We start from the raw sequence: 25,851 nt of genomic DNA, 5'->3' as shown, positions 1-25,851 counted from the left end.
TTGACATTATACATAGTTTTTACAACATTACTGACTATATTCCTCATACTGTACTTTACATCCCTGTGACTGTTTTGTAACTACCAATTTGTACTTTTTTTGTACTTTTTGGGGGGGTACAATTTAGTAACTTTTTTTACATTGGGGAATAGTGTTTTTTCCAGGACCCATCAGCTCCATGTCAAGTCGTTGTTTTTCAATCTAGTTGGTGGGGGGAGGGGCAGCTTATTTACAAGTCAAGTCATTGTTTTCAATCCAGTTGTAGAGGGTGCAGCTCACTGGCCCATGTGGGACTCGAACTGGTGACCTTGGTGTTATGAGCACCCGCTCTAACCACTGAGCAACCGGCCGCCCACTGGCAGCTCAGCTCCAAGCTCAAGCCATTGTTTTCAATCTAGTTGTGGAGGGTGCAGTTATTTGGCCCGTGTGGGAATCGAACCGGCAACCTTGTTGTTAAGAGCTCACGTTCTAACCAATTGAGCCATCTGGCTACCCCTCAAATTTTTTTATTGGAAAAAAAATATACAACTTGGAATGGATTTGAGGCAAATTATGCCATAAGCAGATTTTAAGTGGCTAAAAAAAAGTTTAAAGACCAAGTCACAATAAAAGAAAATTTTTCTGGTACAGGACCAGTAATACAAAAAATAGTGTACGAGTACCTGGATAATACACCTGTTTTGCAATAGTGCAACTTTTAAGTACATATTGTCGACTGTCCATAGTCCACAGAGTAACAACTCCACACTTCAACAACATGCTGACAGTTCCTAAGGAAAACTACTTTAAAAAAGGCATAACCCATACAGTAGTATTCTACTTCAGATGTGTGTGTGTGTGTGTGTGTGTGTGTGTGTGTGTATTCAATCACTGGAGGTGGAGTATAACATAAGGAAGATAGTCAATAGTATTGTAACAGCTATGTAAGATGTCAGAGGGGTAGTTAGCTTGGGGGAAGAGAGTTTTCTCTTTGTGAGGGGTGTAAATGTCTAGCTATTATGTTGCTTTGTACGCCTGGAACTAATTTAAAAATATGCTATGAGACAAAGTAGGACCCTGTAATTGCACTCATGGGTAGTTATTCAAAGAAACCCAGAACACTAATTCGGAAAGACATGTGAAAACAAAACAAAACAAAATGGCATAACCCAGATGTTCCCGATCCTTTGGCCAACTCCATCGAAGTTTAGATGTGCAGAAGGGCTTAGATATATCCAGCGTGAGCCACATGCAGCATGTTACCTGATCAATTTTCTAAAATAAGGTTTCAGGACAATGACAGTAAGATAAGGGAAGAAAACATTGAGGAATGAAGTGCTAATTACTGTACATGCATATCTGTTTGACAGTTGGGAGAAACCTTTTACAGATAAGTCACAAATAAAAGGCAAATAAACAATTTTGTACAAGAAATTTAACACATTCTGTACAATGTCTTTCACTTTGCTGTCATCAGTTGTACAAACTCTTCATAGTTTACTTGCCCATCTCCATCAATGTCTACTTCCCTGATCATTTCATCAACCTCTTCATCTGTTAACTTCTCTCCAAGCTTTGTCATCACATGGCGAAGCTCTGCTGCACTAATAGAGCCATTGCCATCCTTATCAAACATATGGAACACTTCACTAACCTCTTCTTCACTGTCTGTGTCTTTCATTTTTCATTCTTCATCATGGTCAGAAATTCCGAGAAGTCAATTATGCCATTACCATCAGCATCTACTTTATTTTTCATGTCCTATAACTCTGCTTCTGTGGGATTCTGCCCAAGAGACATTACAATTCCCAATTCCGTGGTTGTTATAGTTCTATCACCATCCTTGTCAAATAGTGAAGATGCTTCTTAGAATTCTGCAATCTGCGCTTAAATCAGTTGCTCAGCTACACAAACACTCAGCTCACCCACTCTATTTGGACTAATTCCAGTTTGTACTTCTTAATCCCTTTACCTTTCTCACCTAGCCCCCCAAACCCTCTCCCATCTAGTAACCATCAGTTTGTTCTCTGTATCTTTGGATCTGTTTCTGTTTCGTTTGTTCATTTTTTTAAATTTTTTATTCCACATATAAGTGAGATCATATGGTATTTGTCTTTCTCTGTCTGACTTATTTCACTTAACATAATGTTCTCTAGGTCCATCCATGTTGTTGCAAATGGTAAGATTTCTTTCTTCTTTATGGCTGTGTAATACACCATCGTATAAATGTACCACAGTTTCTTAATCCAGTCATCTACCAATGGGCATTTTGGTTGTTTTCATGTCTTGGCTATTGTATATAGTGCTGCAATACATATAGGAGTGCATAAAGATTTTTGAATTGGAGTTTTGGATTTCTCTGGATAGATACCTAGGAGTGGAATTGCTGGCTTGTAAGGTAGTTCCATTTTCAGATTTCTGAGATACCTCCATACTGTTTTCCATAGTGGCTGCACCAATCTGCAATCCCACCAACAGTGCACTAGCGTTCCCTTTTCTCCACATCCGCGCCAGCACTTGTTGTTTGTTGATTTATTGATGATGGCCATTGTGACAGGTGTAAAGCTCAATTAAATTTTGTATATGTATAACCTCCACCTAAATCAACTATAGAAACACTTCTGGCCCCTCAGAAGGTTCCCTCTTGCCTCCTCCCAGTCAACACTCCCTCAAAAGGGTAGCAACTATTCTGACTGCTATCATCGTAGATTAGTTTTGCCTCATTTCAAATTTTATATAAATGGAATCATACTGTATGTACTATTTTGTGTCTGTCTTTTGTTTAACATAATATCTGTAAGATTCATGCATGTTTTGTGTATAGTATTAGTTTGTTGTTGTTGTTGTTTCAGTGTACCATTCCTGTGTATGATTCCCCACAATTTATTTTATCTATTTCCCTGTTTTAGTCAGTTCAAGCTGCTGTGACAAAATTCCATAGACCAAGTGGCTTAAACAAGGACATTTATTTATGGTTCTGGAGGCTGGGAAACCCAAGATCATGGCATTGGGAGATTAGGTGTCTGGTGAGGTCCCTTTTCCTGGCTTTCAGACAACCATCCTCTTGCTGTGTCCTTACATGATGGAGAGGGATCATCAATCTGTTGTCTCCTCTTATTAGGCCACTAATCCCACTCATGGGGGCTCCACCTTCATGACCTAATTACCTCCCAGAAGCCCCAATTTCAAATATCATTACGTTAGAGATTAGGGCTTCAACATAAGAATTTTGGGAGGATAGAAATATTCAGTCCATAGCACCCCTGTTAATAGATATTTGGGTTGTTTATAGGTTTTGGATATTATGAACAAAGCTGCTATAAACATTTTGACCATATCTTTTGATGGACATAAGCACTTATTGTTCTTGTATATAAATCTAGGAGTGGAATCTGTAGGATAGGTATGATAAAAATACATTTTTAACTCAGAATTTATTTAACTTAGGATAATTTAACTTAGTATTAATGAAAGAAGTCATGGCTGAGTTTCTTATAAGAAAACCCACTTTCTGAATAGCTGCTCTTGGAGATAAAAATGGATCTGTTTTGTCTAGCAGGTCAGGATTGTGTACCCGCCAGATGCTAGAGAGAATTTTTACCGTGTTGTTGGGTTGGTTCTTTCATACTCGTGGGTAGATAGATATTTGTTTTCCTGGTGTTTGGGACGTAGAGTATCAGGGATTCGTAGCCATTTTATTGCTTGCTGTATGTTCTTTGAATGGGGTCAAATTGTCTTTTCTTGGGCAATGTGGCTCAAATGATCATCGGAAAATCAAGTTCACTTTACAGAAATTTGCCTCAGGATTTACTTGGAATACATCTTTTGTTTTGAAAGTGAAGGGACATGTATAATTTTATGTAATCTCAAAACTTAACTCTGGCAGTAGAATTTTACATTGCATCGAAGGTAAAGAATTTTTAAACATCATATGTCTGCTGGCACCGTTTACTAATGAAGTGTGATGTTGAAAGGGTACAGGGAAAATTCCTGTGGTCTGGGAGACGGAGGGGGCGGGGTTGGTTGTAAACAGAGGAGAAAACTGGGAAAGTCCTCCAAGTGAAGAGTACTGTTCCTGGAAAGGACTCAGAAGTTCTCCCATTGTGCTGTACGATGAGTGTGCCACAAGATAGAGAGCCACCTTAACCCCTTCTTTGACAAAGATGGTCACTTCAGGTTTTTGTTTGTTGGTTGGTTGGTTTTTAAACCGAATTCAATTTGATAATGAATGTCAAAAAAACACACACCAACAAACCTAGGATTTACAGTACAGGCAATTACTTGTTGCATCCCTTCTGTTCTGCAAATAGTGGAATACCTAGTCTTTCGGGGTACATTTGAAACCCTTTGGGGGTTCCATGAAGCCTGATTTAAGCCCAGAATCCTTACCAAGGCTTCCAAGGCTGGCACCCTCTAGCCCTTTCTGCCTCTCCAGCCTCAACCCTTGCCTGTCTCCATGTGGCATCACTATGCCGCAGTCTCTCACCCTCAGTGTTTTGGTACAAGGTTCTCCTCTGCCTGAAACATCCTTCCCCGGTCCAATTTGCCTAACTGTCATCCTTTAAGGCTGAGTCCTGCCATCACCTTTATTCCCAAAGCCTTCTCTTTCCCCCAGACTTGCTTACATGACCCTCTGCTGTGTTCTCTTAGGCCCTTGTGCAGACACTGACCATACTCTATCAAAATGAATTTCCTTCTTTTTTTCTTCCCATTAAACTCGAAATTGCTTAAGATACGCTGCTATCCACAGGGCCTAGCGCAGTGTTGGTCATGTGGTAGGCACTCAGTAAGGGATTGTTCAGTTGACATTTGGATGATCATATAAACCATCTTTTTAGACTTTGGTCAGTGTGCCCATTCATTCCATAAACACCTGATGGACCTTGAGGGGCGACTTATTGCAAGGCACTATGATTGGAGCTGTAAGGGATACAGAGAAAAACACTAAATGGACTGAGGCAGGAGTTCGCTCCAATAGCAGAGAGATGACATGCCTGCAAATAATCTAAAGTGCAAAGTTTCCAGTGTTATAAAGGAGATACAAATAAAGAACTATAGAGTCTTAGGAGAAGGACCAAATACTTCTTGGTGGGAAAATTGAGGAAGAAATGTTTACTGAGAAGGTTGCATTTGAGGTAGGGCTTAAATGCACTAGGACATAAATGAGCAAAGAGCCTCCAGTGTATCATGTGGTTTGTTTTGGCTGAAAAGCGTGGATATTGCGAAGGAGTGATGAGCAGTGGGGAACAACTAGAAATATAGGAAGTACCTATATTGAAGAGGGCCTTAAATGCCAGGCTGATGAATTTATATTTGATCCTTATTAGTTGGAGCAACCTTGGAAGCCCATGGAAGTTTTTGAGCAGCTTAGTGACATGGGTAGAGAGATCTTTTAAGAGTCTGGCAATGGTGAATTTTAGTATTTTCTTAATGAATCATTATTAATTAATTAATTGCTAAGCTGATAACTAGTTTTACCAAATAGTGTTGAAAAACTTCACGGTCTATAGCTCCTTGACCTTTTTGCACTAGTCCTTTCTCACTGGAAATCTAGATGAGTTAAGAAATCATATGACCAATTACTTCAGAGAAATGAAAATTGAAATTGACAGAGGAAGGAAACACTGGCAAGACAGAAATGGCTCATGAAAATGCATAGACATGTAAAGTGTTGTTTTCTTAGGAACCGTGTCCAAAACATTGCTTTCAGCTGTGCAGAAAGATCCAGACATGGTATATGAATTATATTATTAATATTTATTCCTTTGGGTAGTTTAGATCACTTCTAGTTAAAAATAACTATACTGTTCTAACCTCAGACTGTCTACTCTTTCTCTCCCTTTTGAACAGTGGGTACTGCATCGTCAGTTTATTTTAAAGTAGGTTATATAACCAAAGCATCTGGTTTCTTGCCACCTTAGGCCAGTCCTTCAACACTTCATGCCTGGATTATTACACCTTTCTCATTGGTCTCCCTGTCTCCAGTGCCTTGAATCCAGCCTTTACCATAACAGCAAGGTATAGTGGGAAGAATACGGATGGAGAATAAGATTAACTCAGTTTGAATCCTGATTATACTACTTACTAGCTATATGAACCTGGCCAAGTCGTATAACCTCTTCCAGACTCTGTTTCCTCAACTCTAAAATGGAAGTCATGATCCTTGCCCTGCCTATCTCAAGGAGTTGTCTCAAGGATCTTGTGAAAGCACTCTGAAAACTCTCAATGGCTTTTCTAAGACTCGGACTGTACTGGCAGGCTTTCCACTCTCCACAATCCAGTCCCAAGCCACCTCTCTAAGCTAATTTCTCAATATTGTTCAGAACTTACCCTTCCTGTCTGACACACACATACTTATGGTGTTCCTCTCGTCTGGAATACTCTCCCTCTTATCTCTGCTCATCCAAATCTATAATTTAAGGACAGTCAAATCCTACACCCCCCTGGAAATCTTCTCTGAGGACTCGAATGCTCATTGACTTCCTCTTTTTCTGAATTCTGTCAGGACTTAGTTACTATCAACACTTCTTTATACATTACTTTTTATTATTAGCTCTTTTATTTACCTAAGGCTCATGTCTTTAATGAGATTATGATTTTACGACGCCTTAGTTTGTCCACTTAACATGTAGTGAATGTTTATGAGAATGTTTCCTCTGTATTCCTCACAGGACCAGGTACAGAACTTAATAAATGATTATTGGCTCATTTATTTAGAAATTCACATACACGCTTTCTTAAGAGAGACACAAGTGAACCCATCTTCTCGTCCTAGAACTTGAAGTACCCTTCCTAACAACTTACCGTTTCCACCTCCTAGAGAACCATAGAAAGGCCGTTAAAATAGGACTGTCCAATAGAACTTTCTGTGATGATGGGACTATTCTATAGCTCTGCTGTACAGTATGGTAGCCACTAGCCACATGTGTCTATTGTGTGCTTGAAATGTGGCGAGTGCAACTGAGAAACTGAATTTAGGTGTATTTAATTTTATTTAATTTAAATGTAAACAGCCGCTCGTGGCTGGTGGCTACTGTATTGGACAACATAGGTCTAGACTAATGGCTTTTCAACTTTTTTTATGTAACAATACAACGAGAAGTACCTTTTCTATTGCAACCCAGTTTGTATGTATACAAATATGTTTCGTGAAACACTACTCATCCTTATTATGTATAATATACTCTAGTAGTTTCTGTTGTTTCATTTTTAAAAAATGCTGTTTGCAACCCACTATATAGATTTCCTAGCCTACTGATGAGTTATAATGTGCTGTTTGAAAAATACACTGCACATTTTACAGATGGAGAATCTGAGGCCCAAAGAAGTGCAGTAGGTTCTGCAAGTTCACATAGCTAGTTAGTGGCAAGGTGGGACTCAATATTAGGGTTCCCAGGCTAGAGCTGTTTCCAATAGGGGTGAGGAGGGATTCCTCCTACTGTTCACCATGACAAAAACAAAAACAATTTTTTTTTTAATGTTGGAGAGCAATAACTTGACACACTCTTTACTTTGACTGAATATTGTCTTGGTGTCTTGCTTCCTATATGAACCATGTGCTCTGTATTTGACTATTGGTTCTTTTTGGCTTGGATGATGTCCGAAGTCAAAGCTGCAATACCATGGAGGCTTATTTTGGACCCACTGCATGACTTGGCAGTGGCACTAATTTGACACTGCCCTCTTTGGGAATACAACCAGGCTTGCTTTCCACTAGCGGGTTGATTCTTAAGAACAACAACACCTGTTGATGAAGAATCAAGGTGATTCTCACCTCATTTAGTGGAATAGTTGCCTTGAGCCTTGCATTATAAAGCCAACCAAATATTTTCCTCCATCCAATATGTCACCCTCTTTGCATGCCTTATCAACAAAGATAACCTTTACAAAAATGGCATCTTTCTATTCTTTTGAAAAATGCATCCGTCTGAAAAGAGCAGAGTTACCTTATCAAAGGCAAAAAGAGACAGCAATTTAGAGGTGTGGTAGGTGCATTCTTGACCAGTTTGTGCATGGAATCCCATTTCTTTCTGATGTATCCAAATGCATTCCAGTCAGCAGAAAGCAGCAATAATTTGTTCTAAGTGTAAACAACAAGAAAAGTACACTTAAAAAGTCAATAAACTTTTCAAAAGCATCACTTTAAAGGAAAACCAGAAAGAGTCCAATTTTGTATTATATTTGATTCTTACGACCATTTGAATCTCACATGATCAGTATGAATTGACTGCAATCTCTAATAAATGTTGTATTTTGTGGGGTCAAGTTGTCTATGGCCTGATTGATTTTTCAAGCTGAAAACTTGAAAGGGTCTTATCACTGTTTAACAGTGCTCCCTTGCCAAGTAGACTGGTTATCCCTTTGCTGACTTGCCCTGCAATTTTTCAGGTGCAGCCTCCTGTCACCACAAGTGGTACTAGCCAGTGAAATAGAATCTCATCGAGTCTAGCTGAATGATAGTCCTTTGGTTAATATTCTTTGGTATAGCTCTAAAAATGACAATGTTCTCTTAGGGTGTCAGAGTTTATTTATATTGATCTATAGGGAACTCAAATCATTCATGGATTTTGCATTCTTTGACAACCCAAGCATTGCCAGGTTGTGACTTGCTGAATAAATTCAAGAAAATGTGCAGTTTTGAACATGAAAATCCCCCTTGAAATGCTAAGAATTGTTGTCCAGTTCTCTATTTTCTAAGTTCTTGGTTGTCAGAAAAGCAGGGCACTGGGAGGAAGAGAAATGAAGACGGGGTGGGGCCTGTGCGCAGGTGAGCAGAGGCTGGGAAGACCAGGACACTAAGTGGACCCAGGAGGAAGGGATGAAGCCACATTTTAGGCTGAGCTTTGTTTGGGATTCCTCCTGCCTTCCTAGGCTCTGCTAACCAACCTACCACCGACCATGCTCCTTTTCACAATCCCTGGGCTGGTTGACTTCCTCTTCACTTTTTTTTAAAACCTGTTCTCCATTGTCAACCAAGCCCAGGAGTCCAACATGTTCCTGCTAGACCAAGCTTATCATCTCCTTACCCACCACCATGTTTTTCGGTTACTATCTCAACACCCACACTTGAAAACTGTGAGTTATTTTTGACCCTCTCTCACTCTCTCCAGCCCCACCTCACACTCAGTTGCTTGCCAAATCCTTTTAGTGTTCCCTCAATCAGGAATTTCCTCCCTTCCTCTTTCCCACTTATATCTTATTTCCATTACGGGTCAGCTCTAATGCCACGTTTTTGAGGTTGTGGAAGGCCCATTCACCCCCAGTTGGACTTAATCATTTGTTGCCTTCTACATCACTTTTTATTTTTATTTTTATTTTTATGTTTATTTTTACTTTTTAAATCCCACGACCCCTGTTTATTACAAAGGTGGACCCTAATGGGCTTATCGGTAGGATTTCTGGTAGCGAGCACGGGCGCCAGGACCTCCAAACTTTTTAGATTCTCAGCGACGAGGATCAGCTATCAGCAGGGTCCGGTCATACTGGATAAGGATGTCTTTGATCTCCTTCTTAGAAGCCTCATCCACATATTTCTGGTAGTAGGCCACCAGGGCTTTGGAGATGGACTGGCGGATTGCATAAATCTGGGCCACATGACCACCACCTTTCACACGAACTCGGATGTCCACAAATCGCTCCTTGCCCAGAAGCAGAACGGGTTCCAGTAGCTTGTATTGCAGCGTGCGCGGCTCGATCATCTCCAGAGGCCGCCCCTTAACCTTGATGAGGCCGTTGCCCCGTTTGCAGTGCGCCACGGCTGTGGCCGTCTTCTTTCGTCCGAAGACCTTGCACGGACTGTAGAGGCCCCTTGGACGGCGTGGCTGCGGGTGTGGACGCGAGAACCTAACCGCGCGGCGCCGACACCGGCAAAGGAAAGCGCAGGGCCCACTTTTTAAAAATAGTACTTGTGTTACTGAAAGCAAGGGGTTCATCTCTTGGTGAGCGTAACTCAGTGAATCTCAATCAAGACAGAATATGAGCAAGGAAAGTTTATTACTTCCAGCAAGTAAGGAGCACACTGGGGAGAATTCTCAAAGCAGTGTCTCCCTGAATACACAAGGAGAATCACTGTTATTAGAACTAGTTATGCATGTTCATCAAAAAGGGGTCGTTCTAGCATAGGCTCGATAAGGTGTCATGCTTTATCATACATCGCATGAATAGAAAATGGTGGATAAGCTCTGCCTGGACAGGAGAATTTAGTAGTATAATTAAGCAGAGTCAGTGTTTCTTTTAGGCATGCTTCTCTGGTTCCAATAGGAACAGGGCATTATTGCCTTGTGGTGAGCCTTTCAGGGGACATCCTTGATCTGCAAGACAGCTCAGGAAAGATTATTAGTTTCACAACTCAGCAAGTGCTTTAACCCTTTTCTGCTTCTACTTATTGTTAGTTGTTTCCAGACCTATCCTCTCCATTAGATTAAACACTTTCGGACGATGGAGGCTTACCTCTCAGTGATGTTTTATCCTCCGTGCTTAGCACATGGCAGGTACTCTGTAAAAGTTTATGGAACGAATATATTAATGAATCTTCAGCCCTTACCATACCTTTCTTCCATGGACGTTTTCTTATGTTTTTTGAAGCTGTGACCTGACAATGTGTTAAATATGTATGTATTGCTGAGGAGGCTGTTTTGGAACCAGTGGTATCCTAGGACCCTTTTAGGATCAGGTGACCTACAAGGAAGATATACTATGGGATGTCAGGCCTCCCCTGGCTCTGAAAGTCTGTGACCTTTTGATTTCACTTGAGTTTGTGTTGTTTCTGGGCACAAACCCTACAGAAGCTCAGAGCCTTGATGTACATATGTCTTTGATAAGCCCTATCAGAAAATTTGTTTTCCAAAGCAATTTTTTTTATTTACTTGCAATTTTACAGAATAACCCTTAGAAATATAGTTAGTCATTGGAATGCATACTGTGTTTCCACGAAAATAAGACCTAGCCAGACCATCAGCTCTAATGTGTCTTTTGGAGCAAAAATTAATATAAGACCTGGTATTATATTATGTTATACCTGGTATTATATTATATTATACCTGGTATTTTATATTATATTATATTATATTATATTATATTATATTATATTATATTATATTATACCTGGTATATTATATTATACCTGGTATATCATATTATATAAGACCTGGTCTTATATTAAAATAAGCAATGAAAAAACTGGCAAAATGGTCAGAGTCAACGTTTTCACAACTCTGGAAATTAACCAAAGGCTTGCAAAAATCTGGGGAGTATTTATTCAAGAAAAACAGCTGCATTTTGGTAAGAATATTGAGCTTTGTGGTGTTTTCACTTGCCCTCCGCCCTTCCCTTGCTCTCCAGCCCTGCAGTAGCCTTAGGAATCCACAGCCTGCAGTCACAGGGAAAGCCAGCAGCCTGGCAGCCCCTGGAGGACACAGAATGGGGTTGGAGCTCCTATAAAGCCTCATTTCTAGAGAATTGTCATTATTTGATCTGTGGAGTGTTTCCCCGGAAGATCCCACTTACAAGACTATTTATTTGCCCTGACTTGGAACTGCAGAAGGCCTTTCTCCAGGGGCTCCATTTGGAAACCATTAGAGGCAATCAATTAACTTCACAGCTGCCTGAGGCAATAGATGACTAAAAAGCTTAAAAGGAAAAGCTGGGGAATAACATGTGCATTGGGGCCTTGAAAAGTTCGCATTTTCCTAGGAATCCAGAAAAGCACATGCTGCTTAGGGCAAGCTTAGGAAAGACCTGAGAAGGCCCTAAGCTCTCTGGCCAATCCTGAAAGGGAAGACTAAGGCAGAGTTAGCAACTGCCTGGCTGAGTGTAGAAGGCATGCCTCAACATGTATGCAGAGCCCCTTGGCCGAGACTGGGAGGACTTTTGGTTTCAGTTTCAGGAAACCTTTGTTCAGTTATTAACTAATCGTTGAACTAACCCAGCGACTTTGGTGCAGTAATTATTACTGAAGTAAAATGGAACAGGGTGAAGCATGTTATCTATCAGACCTTGTAGAGTCTAATTCTTGGTCTGCCAAGCTGCAGTACTTATAGCTCTGACTGTATAGGCCCTATCTCTTTAAACAGGATGAAAGGGCAGGGAACTTACATGGGACTGCTGTCTTGTTTGTTAATTTTAAGGCAAGACGAAGTAGTTTATCAAAAATAATTTAAAAAGGGTTGCTGTTACAGTAGTCCCCCCTTATCTGTGGGGGATATGTTCTGAGACCCCACCCCCACCATCAGCGGATGCCTGACACCACAGATAGTACCGAATCCTATACATACATGTTTTTTCCTGTACATACATACCGATGATAAAATTTAATTTGTAAATTAGGCACAGTAGAGATTAACAACAATAACTAATAATAAACTAGAACAATTATAGCAATATACTATAATAAAAGATATTGGAACATGGTCTCTCTCAAACTATTAGGTTGGTGCAAAAGTGATTACGGTTTAGAAGGTTAAAAATAATTGTAAAAATTGCAATTACTTTTGTATCAACCTAATATCTAATTGTACTGTACTCACCTTTCTTCTTGTGGTGGTACAAAATGATCCAGTGCCTATGTGATGGGATGAAATGAAGTGAATGAGACATTATGAAATACAATAAGGGTTACTGAACCACAAGCACTGCGATACCCTGATAGTCTGATAACCTAGATGTCTGCTAAATGACTAACGGACAGACAGGTAGCATATACTGCGTGGAGACACTGGACAAAGGGATGATGCACGTCCCAGGAGTGACGGGACAGGATGGCACGAGATTTCATCATGGCATGCAGAACAGCGTATAATTTAAAACTTATGAATAGTTTATTTTTGGAATTTTCCACTTAATATTTTCCAGCCACAGTTGGCTACAGGCAACTGACACCGTGGAAAGCGAGACCCCGGATAAGGGGGCACTACTGTAGTCAGAAGTGATTCTGTTGGAAGTGCGGTTTCACTTCTGCCCCTCAAGCACGTCCCAGTTTGCTTCTTCATTTCTCTGAGTTCTCCTTGTGGAAGACTTTTTTCTCTTTCCTCCCTAGACATCCTTGTATATACTCTCCCCATGTTACTGCCCTTTGCTTCTGTTAATCTCATCTTCTTGTCTGGCTTTCATTTGTTTCACGATGTAGCTTCCACTCGGGCTGGCTCTAGAGTCTATCTTCCAAGAGGAGACTCAGGAAGAATAAAGACTGTAATGACCTTGCTCGCCTGAGCGGGGCTGAAGAGCAAGAGGAAAATTCATTGGCTACCATTTTGGTCAGAGCTGTCCCACAGGAAGCAGTGCAGTTCTCAGTCTTTAAGGGGCGGTACTAATTTGACCAGATAGCTGGGCAGTGACTCACTAAGAAAGGCTTGGCGATAGAGAAACGGTTTTATTCAGCCAGTTCTAAAAAAAGACCCAAGGCTTATATGCATACATGCTGTACATTTCATCCAGTGCCACCCTTCCTCACCCTGACCAGGGGGATGCCAGAGAGACCGCCTCTTTCCCACACTCCTCTTAAACTACTGATCTCCTGACTTTCTTTGTCTCTCTAGGCTACACTACATATCCCTTTTAACCTGATTTATCCTGCCTGTGAGGGGTAGAGAGTAGGGTGCAAAGGTACACAATGTGATTTAGGCCACCCCAGTCCACCACCTCCTGGGGATGGCCTGACCTGGGTGATCATTTTTAGCCTGGTATTTCCTGAACATGGGCCAGGGGCTGAGGCCAGTGACAGAAAGACTAAGACAGCACAGGCTCCCTGGCAGATTCGGCAGTGATGAGTTTTCACTGGGGAACGAAATGGCTGTCTCATCTCTTTTTTTTTTTAGGTTTGAAATACTGCTGAGACTATTATCTTAATGATGAAAACATCTTGAGGAGAAAGGCTACTTAAATCCCTGAAAGACTGGTCTTCTGTAATATGTTTCAAGAAAGGCAGTATCTCTGTCCTGGGTAGCTGTGTTTCAAAATTACACCTTCAAACAAATTATAACTTCAACTTGTACAAATTATGCAAAGTATAACTTTAACCTCCAACTAAGTATTTTGAGTAAGTGAGCCTGCTTTCATGACCAGATATGACTCATTTATATTTAAGAACATTTATTTATATAACAGCATGCTCCTGTCTTAGAAAACAAAGTCAAAAGAAAACAATTTGTTTTCAAGTGAGTTAAACATATCCCACAGTGCCACTTTTGCAGGAAACAATTCCCATGGGACTTTTAGGGGCTTCTTTGGGGGAGTCCCTGCACCTACTTGCAGCTACATAGAAGGGCACCTACTCTCTCTGGGCTGCCCTCCCTATAGGGGATGGGGGACTCCAGGAACTGAGAGGAGAAGGTATGTGTTGGGTGGCTTAGTTTTGAACTTGAATTATGTTTCTCTTAGAAATAACACCATAAACTAGAAAATATTCTATCAATTTGATTTTTGGGGTTACAGGTTAAAATAGGTTTTCTTGTGGGCTGGCTTGGAAACTTATTTACTACCCACAATATTATTTCCCTCAGAAAATTGCTTAAAGAGAACTTTTGAGATCAAACCCCTTCACAAGTCAGTCTTGACTCTTTCAGCAGACCCTTTCTCCACAGTTAGTACAAAAGTGAATTTTAACTTGTCCTACATTACATGGTCATACTTCTGAGAGTGTGGCCTGTATACTTATGGGGTTTGATTATTTTTTATCTGGCTACTTAATCTTAAGGGATAACCATAGTTATTTATGAATCCCAAGAACAAATCATATTTATCATCAGCCACAAGAACCTGCTTTGCAGAAGTCATATGTGAATAAAATGGCAAGTAAAAGTACCATGAAAACATCTGGTCTTCCAGCTAAAATATTACATTTTCACAGTTGTATAATTTTTTAGGCTTATCAAAGCCCCCTCCAAGCCCTAGAAACCTCACAGTATTCCCTGTGACATGGGCAGGAGTTAGTAGGTATTCAGGTGTGATTATATCACCTTGATACACTCATCCTGGGAGAAGCTAGATAAGTGGCTATTTACAAAGAACACCCCATGAAAGAAAAGGTTTTGAGATAAGTGTAGCCAAATAATTATTTAGAGGTGATGCCAAATGGGACCATGATAAAGGGAAGGTTAAAAGAGGTGGTCAAAGTGAGCTGCGCCCTCCACACTTAGATTGAAGACAATGAGCTGCCGCTGAGCTTCCAGAGGGGCGGCCAGATGGCTCAGTTGGTTAGAGCTGCGAGCTCTCAGCAACAAGGTTGCCAGTTCAGTTCCCTCCATGGAATGGGCTGCTAGCCCTGCAAATAAAGGTTGAAAGACGGCAACTGGGCTTGGAGCTGAGCTGCGCCCTCCACAACTAGATTGAAGGACAACGACTTGGAGCTGATGGGCCCTAGAGAAACATACTGTCCCCCAATAAAATTATATATATATATATATATATATATATATATATATATATATGAGGTGGTCAAGAGAACATCCCTCTACTGAAGGATTTTGTGGCCTTGTAAATGTCTTTGTTCCTCAGAGAAGAAGATCTGCTTCCATTAGATTGTAGCCCATGGCTTTTACCTTTAGGACAAAGGTAAATAATCAGTAAACCACAGAAGAAAGCCCCCTGTGTTAAATTTTGCTTGTTTCTTTCCTTTTCTTTCAGTTTTATCCAAGTACGAAAACCAGATTACTATTTTCGCTGACTACCTAGAAGAATTTCCAGATACCGATGAGCTGGTATGGATCTTGGGGAAACAGCATCTCCTTAAAACAGGTAAGGTTTGGTAGCATTTGTCTGCGAGGACCCAAACGAGGTGGGTGCCTAAGGTTAAGGTCTTTTACTTTTTTCCTCCTTGGGTTGGTAGAACATTACCTTGGTTACTGTTGATTCTACTCCTAGGTGGATTTACCTTGCAGCCAAAAGAGTTTAAGCGTCAGGCCCTTCCCTTGCGCAGGCCCCCTCCAAGGGCCTGAGAGGCCCTTGCAGCCCGTTCACATGGTCACAAGTGTTTGTACGATGTGAAAAAAGTCATATATTTGTATTCTTTTCCCTAGAGGAAAACCCGAATTTTACAAGCCTTGGGTTCCAAAAACCAAGGTCCCACTTCCAGTATCTTTAACCAGAATTTAGTCTCTGATGACTGGGCTACATACTTTTCATTCCCCTCAAGTCCTTTTCTGTCCAGATTAAAAATGCTGCTACCCAGGGAACTTCTCAACAGCCCATGGCTGTCAGAAACAATATCAGACACTGAGAAATCTTGTAGTTTTACATGTTTCGCTGACTGTAGTACTGTCTCAGTTTATTCTGATTTTGTGTAGAACTTTTGGCCACTGCAGCTAGGTGGAAAGGAGGCTTGAATTTTTCTTCCTTGCCCTTACATGGAAAGACCTTTAAACCAAAGACTGCTAGGTAAAGCCTGAGTTTGGAGAGAGGCAGCTCTGATTTGATATCTGCCTGAGGAGAGGCCCTAGCATGAAGGAAGGACAGAAAGAAGCTGATCAAAAGGCGGGAGACGGAGTTGGGCATTTTGTAGCTCGTCCGGAGTCTGGCCTCATCGTTCTGATAGGAGAGCGCCCATGGCTAGCAATTAGGCGAATGTTTGTATTCAGACTCTACTATCTTAGATCAGTCACTTTGTCCTTCTGAATTTTCACTCCCTTCACCAGCACATAAAATGAGAGGACTGGAAATGATCTCTTCTAGTTCTGTATTCCAGGACAATAGGAATCTCCAGGTTGCCAAACATGCCCATCTTCAAATGTTAAGTTGGGAAATGCCTTTCAAAGTGAAACTGTTAAAATTTCCATACAACTTCCCCAGCCTTTCTAGCATATAGACAAGCTGGGAGGTGCAGAGAATATCAGAGGAAGGAGTAAGTGGTCTGAACATTTGAGAGGAGGCATATACAAGAGCAGGTAACAATTATCTATCGCAGGCTTACTGCATACTGTACCATCCATGCACTTCCCATGCATTATCTTATTGAATACTCACAGCTCTATGAAGTAGATACTATTATTCTCCCCATTTTCGGGATGAGGAAACTGAGGCTCATTGGGCTTCAGTGACACAGCTACACAGTTGGTAAGTAGCAGAGTCAGAGTTCAAACCCGGGCAGAGTATGACTCCAGAAATCTTACTCTTACCCATTATACCTCTGCTTCCCCAAATGTGCTAGACACTGTGGACATGAAGGGGATGGGAAATCCAGATAGTTCAACTTTCTGATTTGTTCAAAGGAAAAGCAGGAGAGAAAATAGAAACTATTAGCAAAAATTGAATTTCCTTTTTTTCTTTTAAAGTGCAATGGCTACAAGTTCTATACAGAATATAAACTTGGATGTGTTGTTGACAGGTGGGTGAGAGAAGACTAAGAAAGACAGAACCACATCTAAGTCCAGATGGGAACATGGAAGCCATGTTTGTGGCCATTGAAGTAAATTTGCCATAAAATATAAGAAAGCATGCTTTCAAAAAAAGACACGAAAACATCTGTGATGTTATATATCCATTTAGAATACAAATGCCAGTTGCACTAGATGGTATTCATACATGTCTTACACACTTAATTTGCTTAACGGAGACATTTCCTTTTTAGGTAAACATCTGGATGCGTGCACGCGTGCGCGCGCGCGCGCGCGCGCGCACACACACACACACAGAGTTAGATAACAGACAGTTTTAGATAACAGACTGATGACAGATCCAATCAACTGTCATCAGTTAGGCGGGGGCCGATTGCCTTGTTAGTGGGTTATCCAGGATCCTTGCTTTTCCTATTCTATGTCTTCTGGCCATGACCCCAGTGTTAGTGCCTGTGAGGGCCATGGAGCTCAGTGAATCGGAGACCAGAAGCACCCAGCGTCATTGGACCAGCCAGTAGCTCTGGTCAAAACATAGGTAGGGGGTAATGCTGAAATTATTTGGCTCAAATGAGATGGGTTTCCTATGAATTTTCCTAGCCCCATAACAATGGCATTGACTGGTTATTTGGCAATGAATTTGCTTCTGGCTCAGAAATCAAAGACAGATATCTTTAGATGGGATATGGTGATTTAATTTGAATTTCACATTTAATTACAGAAAAATCTAAGCTGTTGTCTGATATAAGTGCTCGTCTGTGGTTTACATACAGAAGGAAATTTTCACCAATTGGTAGGTATATCATTTGTTGTATTGTGCTTTCTTGCTTGTAGATAGCTTGCCTGAAGTTATCAGCTACTTCACAGAAACATCAGAATTGACAGATCACTATGGCAAAGAATTTGATTTAGGGGAGTAGTTAAGTCTTACACTTTATGCAAAAGTTTCATTGCCAAGGTATACCATCCTGTATGGTTCCATGGTATTAATGTGTAACACCAGTATACTTTTGAGCCCAGCTCCAAGTGTTCAGGCACTGACTGGTATTGCTTATTTTACTTCTGAGAGCAAGGGAAAAGTCAAATAAACTTTTAAGTTGGGCAGTATTTGTTAAATCACTGTCTACTGCTTTGTGGAGCTACTTGATTATTGACGACAGTTGTACCTTGAAAGAGGGAAAGAAAACAATTCTTTTGATTGTTTTTCCACTATGAAATGAAAACGCCTTGCCACTGGGAGATGAATTATGATAGATTTCCTTGGAACTAATTCTCTGCTGATGGAGTACCAGCTGCTGTCTAGAAAAAAAAGGACAATTCAATAAGCTAAGTGAACAGAGTCCCTCTAGAAAAAATTTGTATAATGTTTGCAAGTAGGGTGACGTATTCCTAGTATCATGGCCCTTTCGGGAAAGATTACCCAACTGAAATAGTGGAGGCTATTCTCTTAACAGGAAATCTGTCTGACCAATTTTGGGGCAGGACTGGATCTAGTAATTAGAGTCAGATCAATCTTTCTGATAAGTGCCAAACGTGAAGTGCACACAGACATTTTTTTTTGCTCTGCACAGGAAGTACCTGAGCAGTAAAACAACACAACAAACAAACAAAAAAACACAGTCTCTAGTACCCAGTGATTCTAAACTGTTAACTTTCTCTGGATGAAGAGGTCTTTGCAAAGCTTGAAAACATTGGCCGTTCAACTCTGACAATGTTTTGGCAATAGGCAATCTCTTCTTTATGTGGGCTTCACTGCATCTTTTCCATACTAATTTAACCTATAATCCCACCATGAGCAAGAGCCAAAGGGCTCCCCTTCCAGCTGACAAGTTGGCTCAACCCTCCCCTTGTTGCTGTAGCAACTCTCCTTCAGTCCCCACAACAAAAGGAAAGGGGCAGCCACCTTGGCCCACTTGTCCTATGAGGATGATGACCCCCTTTAAAGTTAGTCTTGTGAGGTCATACTTATAGCATACTTTGCCACTTCCATGTTGGGAAAGGAAAGCAATGAATGCAGAATGTCTCCTCTGCCATCCAAGTTATCTGATTTCACTGGTGCCTTGAAAAAGGATATTGAGCTCACCCTGGCCCCATATGTGGGATTTTCATTACCTCAAGTGTTCTTAAAATGGAACCTGCTGTCTTATTTCATTTATTAACTGGTTTTGTGCCTTTTAAAGATGTAGTCCATTTCTAATTTATTAATAGTATTTGCAATTGTGACCTTACTCATAGCACCAAATATTTGCCTCATCCTGAGTGGGTTGTACAGCACTTTCACAGATACTCTCTCGTTGAATTCTTACACTACGTGGTGATAGCAGGCATGGTATGTGCTATTTTCCCCAGTCTGCAGGTGACACTTAGATTAGGTAACAGACACTGGTCTTCTGATGCCTGATCTAAGACTCTTTCCTCTATTTTACATTGCCCTTCTGCTGTTTAGATCTTTATAATGTACATGTAGAACGGTCAAGATCCTTCCAGATTTCTTTGACCATTTTGATGATTCTCTTTGGTACCATTTATTCCTTAACTAAGGTAAGACTGGCTTCCTTGAGAACTGAGCTGTGCAAAGCCAGCTTTGATCAGGCAGATGACACTGTGGCATGGACTAAGTGTTGGTAGGCATACATGGCAGTCATCTACCAAAACTGCACGCAGACCTAGAAGTCTCCAAGCAGAAAACATAAGGGGCAGGCTTTGTTCATTTGCTTGTTTTGTTTTTGGCCACAGAACCCATTTTGGTTAACTCAGCCTTATCTTTGCAAAGTCCACCCTATAACAAACCCTGTTTGATATTTGGCTCTATCTCTTGCCTTTCTTTTCAGAGTATGTGTGTCTGTCTATCTTGTATTATTCCCAGATATGCTGATGTTTCGGGAAAGGGGAATTTGAGGAACTCACATTCCCTCCCTTCCATTTTGCCACCAGGGGGAACGGGCCCTTCATCAGATACCGGCTGGGGATGTATGCTGCGCTGTGGACAGATGATGCTGGCTCAAGCCCTTATCTGCAGACACTTGGGAAGGAGTGAGTTAAATTTGTTCTCTAAACTGCCTCAGAGACCTCTGCAGTCGCACTTACTGCTGGTGGTTTCCCATTGGTACTGACCTTGAGGAACCCTCGGTAACAGAGCTGCAGGTCCTAAAATGCTCCCTGCGAGCTCAAGTGGTGTGGCTGACAAGTCGACAGAGCCTCCCATGAGAAAGAAACAGCCAACATTTCCTTGTGATTCACCAAGCCAGAGAGTTGTATTCCTGGGACAGAACTGAACATGGAGGCAGGTGTGTCATTTAGTTTCCATCTTTGCTATTGTTTGAGTGAGTCCTTAAACAGGCCAGATAACAAAGAGAGCAGGAAGAAGGGTGTGGTGGTAGGTCTGTTTCTTGACCTCATTGAAAATATCTGCCCGACGAAGGATGTAAATGACCTAAAGGAAGTGCCTAATGAGGGAGCTGGTGCTATTTTGGTCTGGGTTCACTGAGGATGTCCATTTGATGATTATGAAATCCTTAAATTAGCTTCTTCAAGAGGCCGCTTTGTTAAGAATGCTCCAGTAATCACTGTTGGAACTCATAAGTCTTGTTTCTTAAGGCATGTGTGTGCTTCCCTATGGGTATCTGCAGGCTGACCTTGGCTGGGTGCCAGCTTAGGAAATCAGGTGAAAGTCCGGTTCCACTTGGGGATGAGGGAGTGAAAGGACACCTTGGATGAGATTGGTCTGCTGAACTCACTGACTGTTGCTCCTTCAGATTCGGAGAGATGGAAATGTCACCCTTTCCTCACTGTGCAGCCTCACGCTCTCTCTGTTGCCGTGATCAGAGACGATTGGGGAAGGGCCTGAGGAGGTTTGAGGGCTTCATGTCTTCTTTCAGGGTTCAGGATGTCTTGTGCCTACTTCCCCTGGGTAGTATCATAATTTCTGTTTAACACGTGAGGAAACTGAGGCTTAGGAAGGAAGGTGACTTGCCTAGGGTCAAACAGCACGAAAGCATAGATTTGGGAATGGAATGCAGGTCTTTTGACCCCTTGTTCGGTGATTTCTCTACGGTACCCATACTTCTTGGAGCACATCCATTCTTATTTAACTTTTTCTTATTTATAAAACACTTCAAGATGATTCTTCTGCAGTGAATTTTGTGGAAAGCAAACTAGAAAAAAACCCACAGTCAGCAGTCTCAATTGTTTTAATATAAAAGCAAGTAGCAGGAAGAATTTGGAAATAGATCTTGTAGCGAAGATGAATTAGAAGATGTAATGTTGTGAAGAAGTGTTTTGGAGTGTTTCCTATTTGGTTATTTTACAATTGAGGTGGATCGTTTACTTATCACTGTCATCAGAAAATATGTAGTGGTACTTAGCAGCCAGCTAGTCAGGATTTACCCAGACTTAGACAGGTGGGTAGATGACGAAAAACAGTTGCATGCAGTTCACCTTCTGAAGACTGTACTGAATACAAAGTTTAAAACTTTGGTTTCAGAAACACTGGAAGTGAAGAGAGTGGAAGATGCTAGAGATAATGGCCTTTGACTTCAAGTGTATTTCGGTTGTGAATTCAAACTCTCTCTAAAACCTCAGGAGAGAAATTTGTCTTAGAAGCAAACCAAGCCTCAGAATTCTGCCCCATGAGACATAGTTCCTAGAGCTGAGGGAATGGTAGCAGTGCATCCTGTCCATAGCAGTGATTGTGGCAAGTTTTTGCAGTTGTCCTTCATAAGCAGTACAAGTAGTCTGTACAGGATTTGAGAGGCACAGATGGGATTCCTAAAGATGTACCAAATTTTGGGTTTGACCATAAGGAAACCTTGAACACCTGACAGCAAAGCTTTGTTTTTCCAAAAAAGCTTTGTTTTTCCAAAGCTCAGTGTGGACTTTTTAAAAGTTGTGTAAAAATGGCGGCATGCCTTTTTTTTAAAGGTTCCTCGGTTGTGAATTGTTTCTGTTTCCCTGTGAACTGTTGTGTGTCAGAATAGCACTTCCCCCCATGAGACCCTTTTGGCCATGCTACTAAATTATAAGAACAAAGCCGTTGCTGTCTGTGTGGAGATGAGACACTGGCGTCTGGGTGGTATTTGGATTTATTGCTGGGTTGGGTGGTGACCTCCCGGTCACTGAGTAGCTGACCAGAAAGGCCCTTGTGAGACTGTTTTCGTGTAATATTTATCCAGCTTCAGCCCTGGGGCTAATTCAATTCTTTGGTCCACTTCTTGTTTTACTTTTACTTTCCACCCACTGAGTCTTTGAAAGTAATCAGTTTCCAGATGTCTTTGTCATCAAAATTAAAGATACTTAGGGAGGTTTTAAGCTGATCGTTCCCACCTTCCATATACAGCTTCCTTGTTGTTCTTCTAACCTTGTGGTTATAATAAGAGTTCAGAGAAGTGACAAGCAACTATAAAAATGACCTAACTCATTTTTTTCCCCCAAAAGACTGGAACTGGGAGAAACAAAAAGAACAACCCAAAGAATACCAGCGGATCCTGCAGTGCTTCTTAGATAGAAAAGACTGTTGCTACTCTATCCATCAAATGGGTAAGGTCACATCAGTGCGTTACAGACAACACTTGTACCTGCTCCGCTTGTCCCCTGTCTTGTATATGGCTCCGCTAAGTTGTCCACTGCTTAATTATTGATGCAAAAAGTAAGAGTTTGTGGTGTGCTGGAAGACCTTTTGCTAACATGTTTATTTTTTTTCCACATAAAAACAGCACAAATGGGTGTAGGAGAAGGGAAATCAATTGGTGAATGGTTTGGACCAAATACAGTTGCACAGGTGTTAAAGTAAGTAAAAGAGTGTGGCACCTGCTTTATTCTGTCTCTCATGCCTCCCTCCGCCACCAACTCAATGTCCCATCAACCTAATTGCTTGCCATCCCACTAAGCCACCAAACACCTGTACCATTTTGCTCAGACAGTTCTTTGAGATGTGTAAGTGGGGACATCAGTATTGGTATAGCAAGGTTCCATTTCTTGGTACCAGTATATGTGGAGGCACCTCGGGACTCATTCAGTATCCCCCACTCAGACTGGTGCTCATGTGCTGGGGAGCCATTAGCACGAGGGCCGCTTTGCAGCCAAAGTATTCATACTAACCAGGGGAGGCTGAGCCATCCTATGCAAGACATGGACTCCCACCCTGTATAGTACAAGAAAAAGACCATGAATTCATTTAGTTATTCATTTAACATTTACTGGGTGCCATTACCGTGCTAAGTGCTGGGTGTACAGAAATGAACTAGACACGGTCCTTGCCTCAAGGAACTCATGATTTATTGGAGGAGACAAATTCCAAGGGAGTCTTGGAATCAGTCTGTCATCTCTTAGCAGACTCCAGGCACCCCAGCATGGTATTTTCGTCCTTGTTCTGTTAAATACCAGAATTCACCTCCCACATTAAGAGGCAAGGTGGAGAGTCCAGGAGGCCCATTGTTTGGCAAGGGAATGAGGTGAGTGGTACCGGCACTTACACCTGCGGGCCACCTCACCTGTTGTCACTGCCCTTCCTGACAACATGTCACCCCATAAAGACTCCGTGAGGGAAGCGCTTGCATTTGTGTTGTTCACTGCTGTAACTCTAGCACATAAAACTGCCTGGCACACATAAGTGCTCAATAAATATTTGATGAATAAATGAAAATGGCAGCCAGATCTGGGGCTGGGTTTAGTTAGGCATCAGAAGACTGAAATCACCGGGCCTCCTTTGGTGTGGCGTGCTTCACTTCTGGGCTGTCTGGAGCATGATAGTGGGACCTGCTCCGTACACATCTGCTGCAATGATTAACCAATCTTCAATGAACCAGAACACTTGGAAAATGCTCTTGTGAGGGGAGACTACTGGATTTCCTGGGGACTCAGGGGAAACCTGTATCTTTTTTTTTTTTAGGCGTACAAAACAAAGTAATAGTTAGATGTTTTACATTTATATCCCTCACACTGTGTCAACCCCCCCGCCATCCACTACCCCTCTGACATCACACAGAGCCATTACATTTCCACTGTCTCTATTCCTAATGCGCTACTCTGCTTCCTGTAAGTATATACGTATATCTGTATGTATATATACAGATATATGTATATATATATATATATATGTATATATACGTATATATATAAAATTGTAGTTGACATTCATTATTGTTCAGCTTCAGCTTCAGGTGTGCAGTGCAGTGCTCAGGCATCTACATCTTCCCTGAGGTGGTCTCCCTAACGAGACAAGTGTCCGTCGCATGAAACCTGTATCTTGGCTTTACTCCTGGCTCACAGTGTAGGCTGTCTGATACCACTTTTTCAACTTAGTCTGTGATGCCTTTTGGGGCACTGTTGGCTCTGGTGAGTGAGGACTCGGCAGTATTTTGGGAACTACTGCTGGAACCCAGGGCCGAAAGTATGGAAGATAAGAATGGCTGTGCTGAGCCCCAAACCCAGCTTGAAATGGTTGTTTTTTTTAAGTGATATCCCTTAGAATTTGCTTCTTTCTTCTAAATTTTGAGGTTCCCAACAACAAATAAAGGGAAACATACATTTTCAAAAGAATTTAAGTGGGTTTCAATTCATGATTGTTATTCTCATTAACAGCAGTATATTAGCATTCTTATGTCATTGTTATTATTTTGGGAAAGATAATACATTGGAATGAGTAAAATAAAAGTGTAATAGTAATTAACGTCTTCTTAGGAGCTACTTTGATTTGGGAGACAATGTTTTTTCTTTTGTCCAATTAGACTGGACTTTACCCAAGAATCCCAGAGTGGCCGGGTTAAATGTGTTTTCTTTCAAACTGGCAAGAGAAGAAGATAAAGGAGAAATAATTATGGTACTTTGCTCAGATCTCAGATAAGCTCTTACAGGGGTTTTCTTTCTAATCTCCTCTGGAGTCATGCAACTCAGCATGCTCTCTTCAGCTGTTGACCAGTAAGGCCCCGCACCCAAGGCCATCTGTAGCCCAAGTATTCTTAACCAGCTTTGCCACAGCACATGGAGAGGAAGGTGAGAGGTCACCTCTCTCTAGATTTTTCTGGGGCTTATTTTCTATGTTCCCAAACAGATATATTTTAATGACAGTTTCCTTTTATTGAAAAGCATAGTAAGTTAGAATGTCTTCTATTTAAAACAAGAAAATAAAGTCTCTTGGGAGCAGAGGCATTGGTAGACTTCTATCTCTCACCCAAGAGGAGTAACATCATATTGTTAGGTAGACTTTTCCATTTTGTAAAGCAGGGTCTCCTTTTCAAGGTTCGGAAACTGTGACTCTGTGGCATTCTCAAAGTCCCTGGACACAGAATGTTCCAGAGCTTGGTCAAAGCACTGACCTGAACCCCAGCTTCTCTGAGGCTCAGTCTTTGGTGACTTCAGGAACGCTGGGCATGGATTGCACTGCTTCCTGCTGGTATTTCCATTTTCCCCAGTTGTGACTTCATTGTATGTTGCTTTCCAGAAAACTTGCTTTATTTGATGAATGGAATTCCTTGGCTGTTTATGTTTCAATGGATAACACAGTGGTCATTGAAGATATCAGTGAGTCCCCAGTCTGTTTCCCTTCCTGGGTGGT

The 25,851-nt window shown here is 41.4% G+C and overlaps 1 protein-coding gene and 2 pseudogenes across 10 annotated transcripts in view; 1 reads left to right on the top strand and 2 right to left on the bottom strand.

Annotated features, from left to right (window-relative positions):
• ATG4A (autophagy related 4A cysteine peptidase) overlaps positions 1-25,851 on the top strand; it is a 55,914-nt gene that overhangs the window by 18,615 nt on the left and 11,448 nt on the right. For 5 of the 8 annotated variants that reach the window (XM_081043617.1, XM_081043621.1, XM_081043618.1 and 2 more), the window contains exons 2-7: positions 15,598-15,708; positions 18,022-18,093; positions 20,235-20,333; positions 22,734-22,835; positions 23,012-23,084; positions 25,738-25,817. In XM_081043617.1, the coding sequence (XP_080899743.1) occupies positions 15,598-15,708; positions 18,022-18,093; positions 20,235-20,333; positions 22,734-22,835; positions 23,012-23,084; positions 25,738-25,817 (537 nt within the window). Of the gene's footprint in view, positions 1-13,790; positions 14,012-15,597; positions 15,709-18,021; positions 18,094-20,234; positions 20,334-22,733; positions 22,836-23,011; positions 23,085-25,737; positions 25,818-25,851 lie in introns of all 8 variants that reach the window. The other 3 variants (XM_081043622.1, XM_081043619.1, XM_081043620.1) reach the window with 3 other exon arrangements.
• On the bottom strand, positions 1,439-8,879 carry LOC308494442 (calmodulin-1-like; annotated as a pseudogene). Its single transcript has 3 exons — positions 8,870-8,879; positions 6,784-6,795; positions 1,439-1,865 (listed from the first exon to the last, which is right to left on the bottom strand). The product of its transcript is annotated as a calmodulin-1-like (transcript).
• LOC308494441 (small ribosomal subunit protein uS9-like) lies at positions 9,363-10,538 on the bottom strand (annotated as a pseudogene). Its single transcript has 2 exons — positions 10,523-10,538; positions 9,363-9,800 (listed from the first exon to the last, which is right to left on the bottom strand). The product of its transcript is annotated as a small ribosomal subunit protein uS9-like (transcript).

The sequence above is a fragment of the Rhinolophus hipposideros genome (assembly GCF_964194185.1).
Source record: "Rhinolophus hipposideros genome assembly, chromosome: X".
In the NCBI taxonomy this organism is placed as follows: Eukaryota; Metazoa; Chordata; class Mammalia; order Chiroptera; family Rhinolophidae; genus Rhinolophus; species Rhinolophus hipposideros.
Note: the sequence above shows the minus strand (reverse complement) of the source record. Positions and strands in the feature narration are given on the sequence as shown.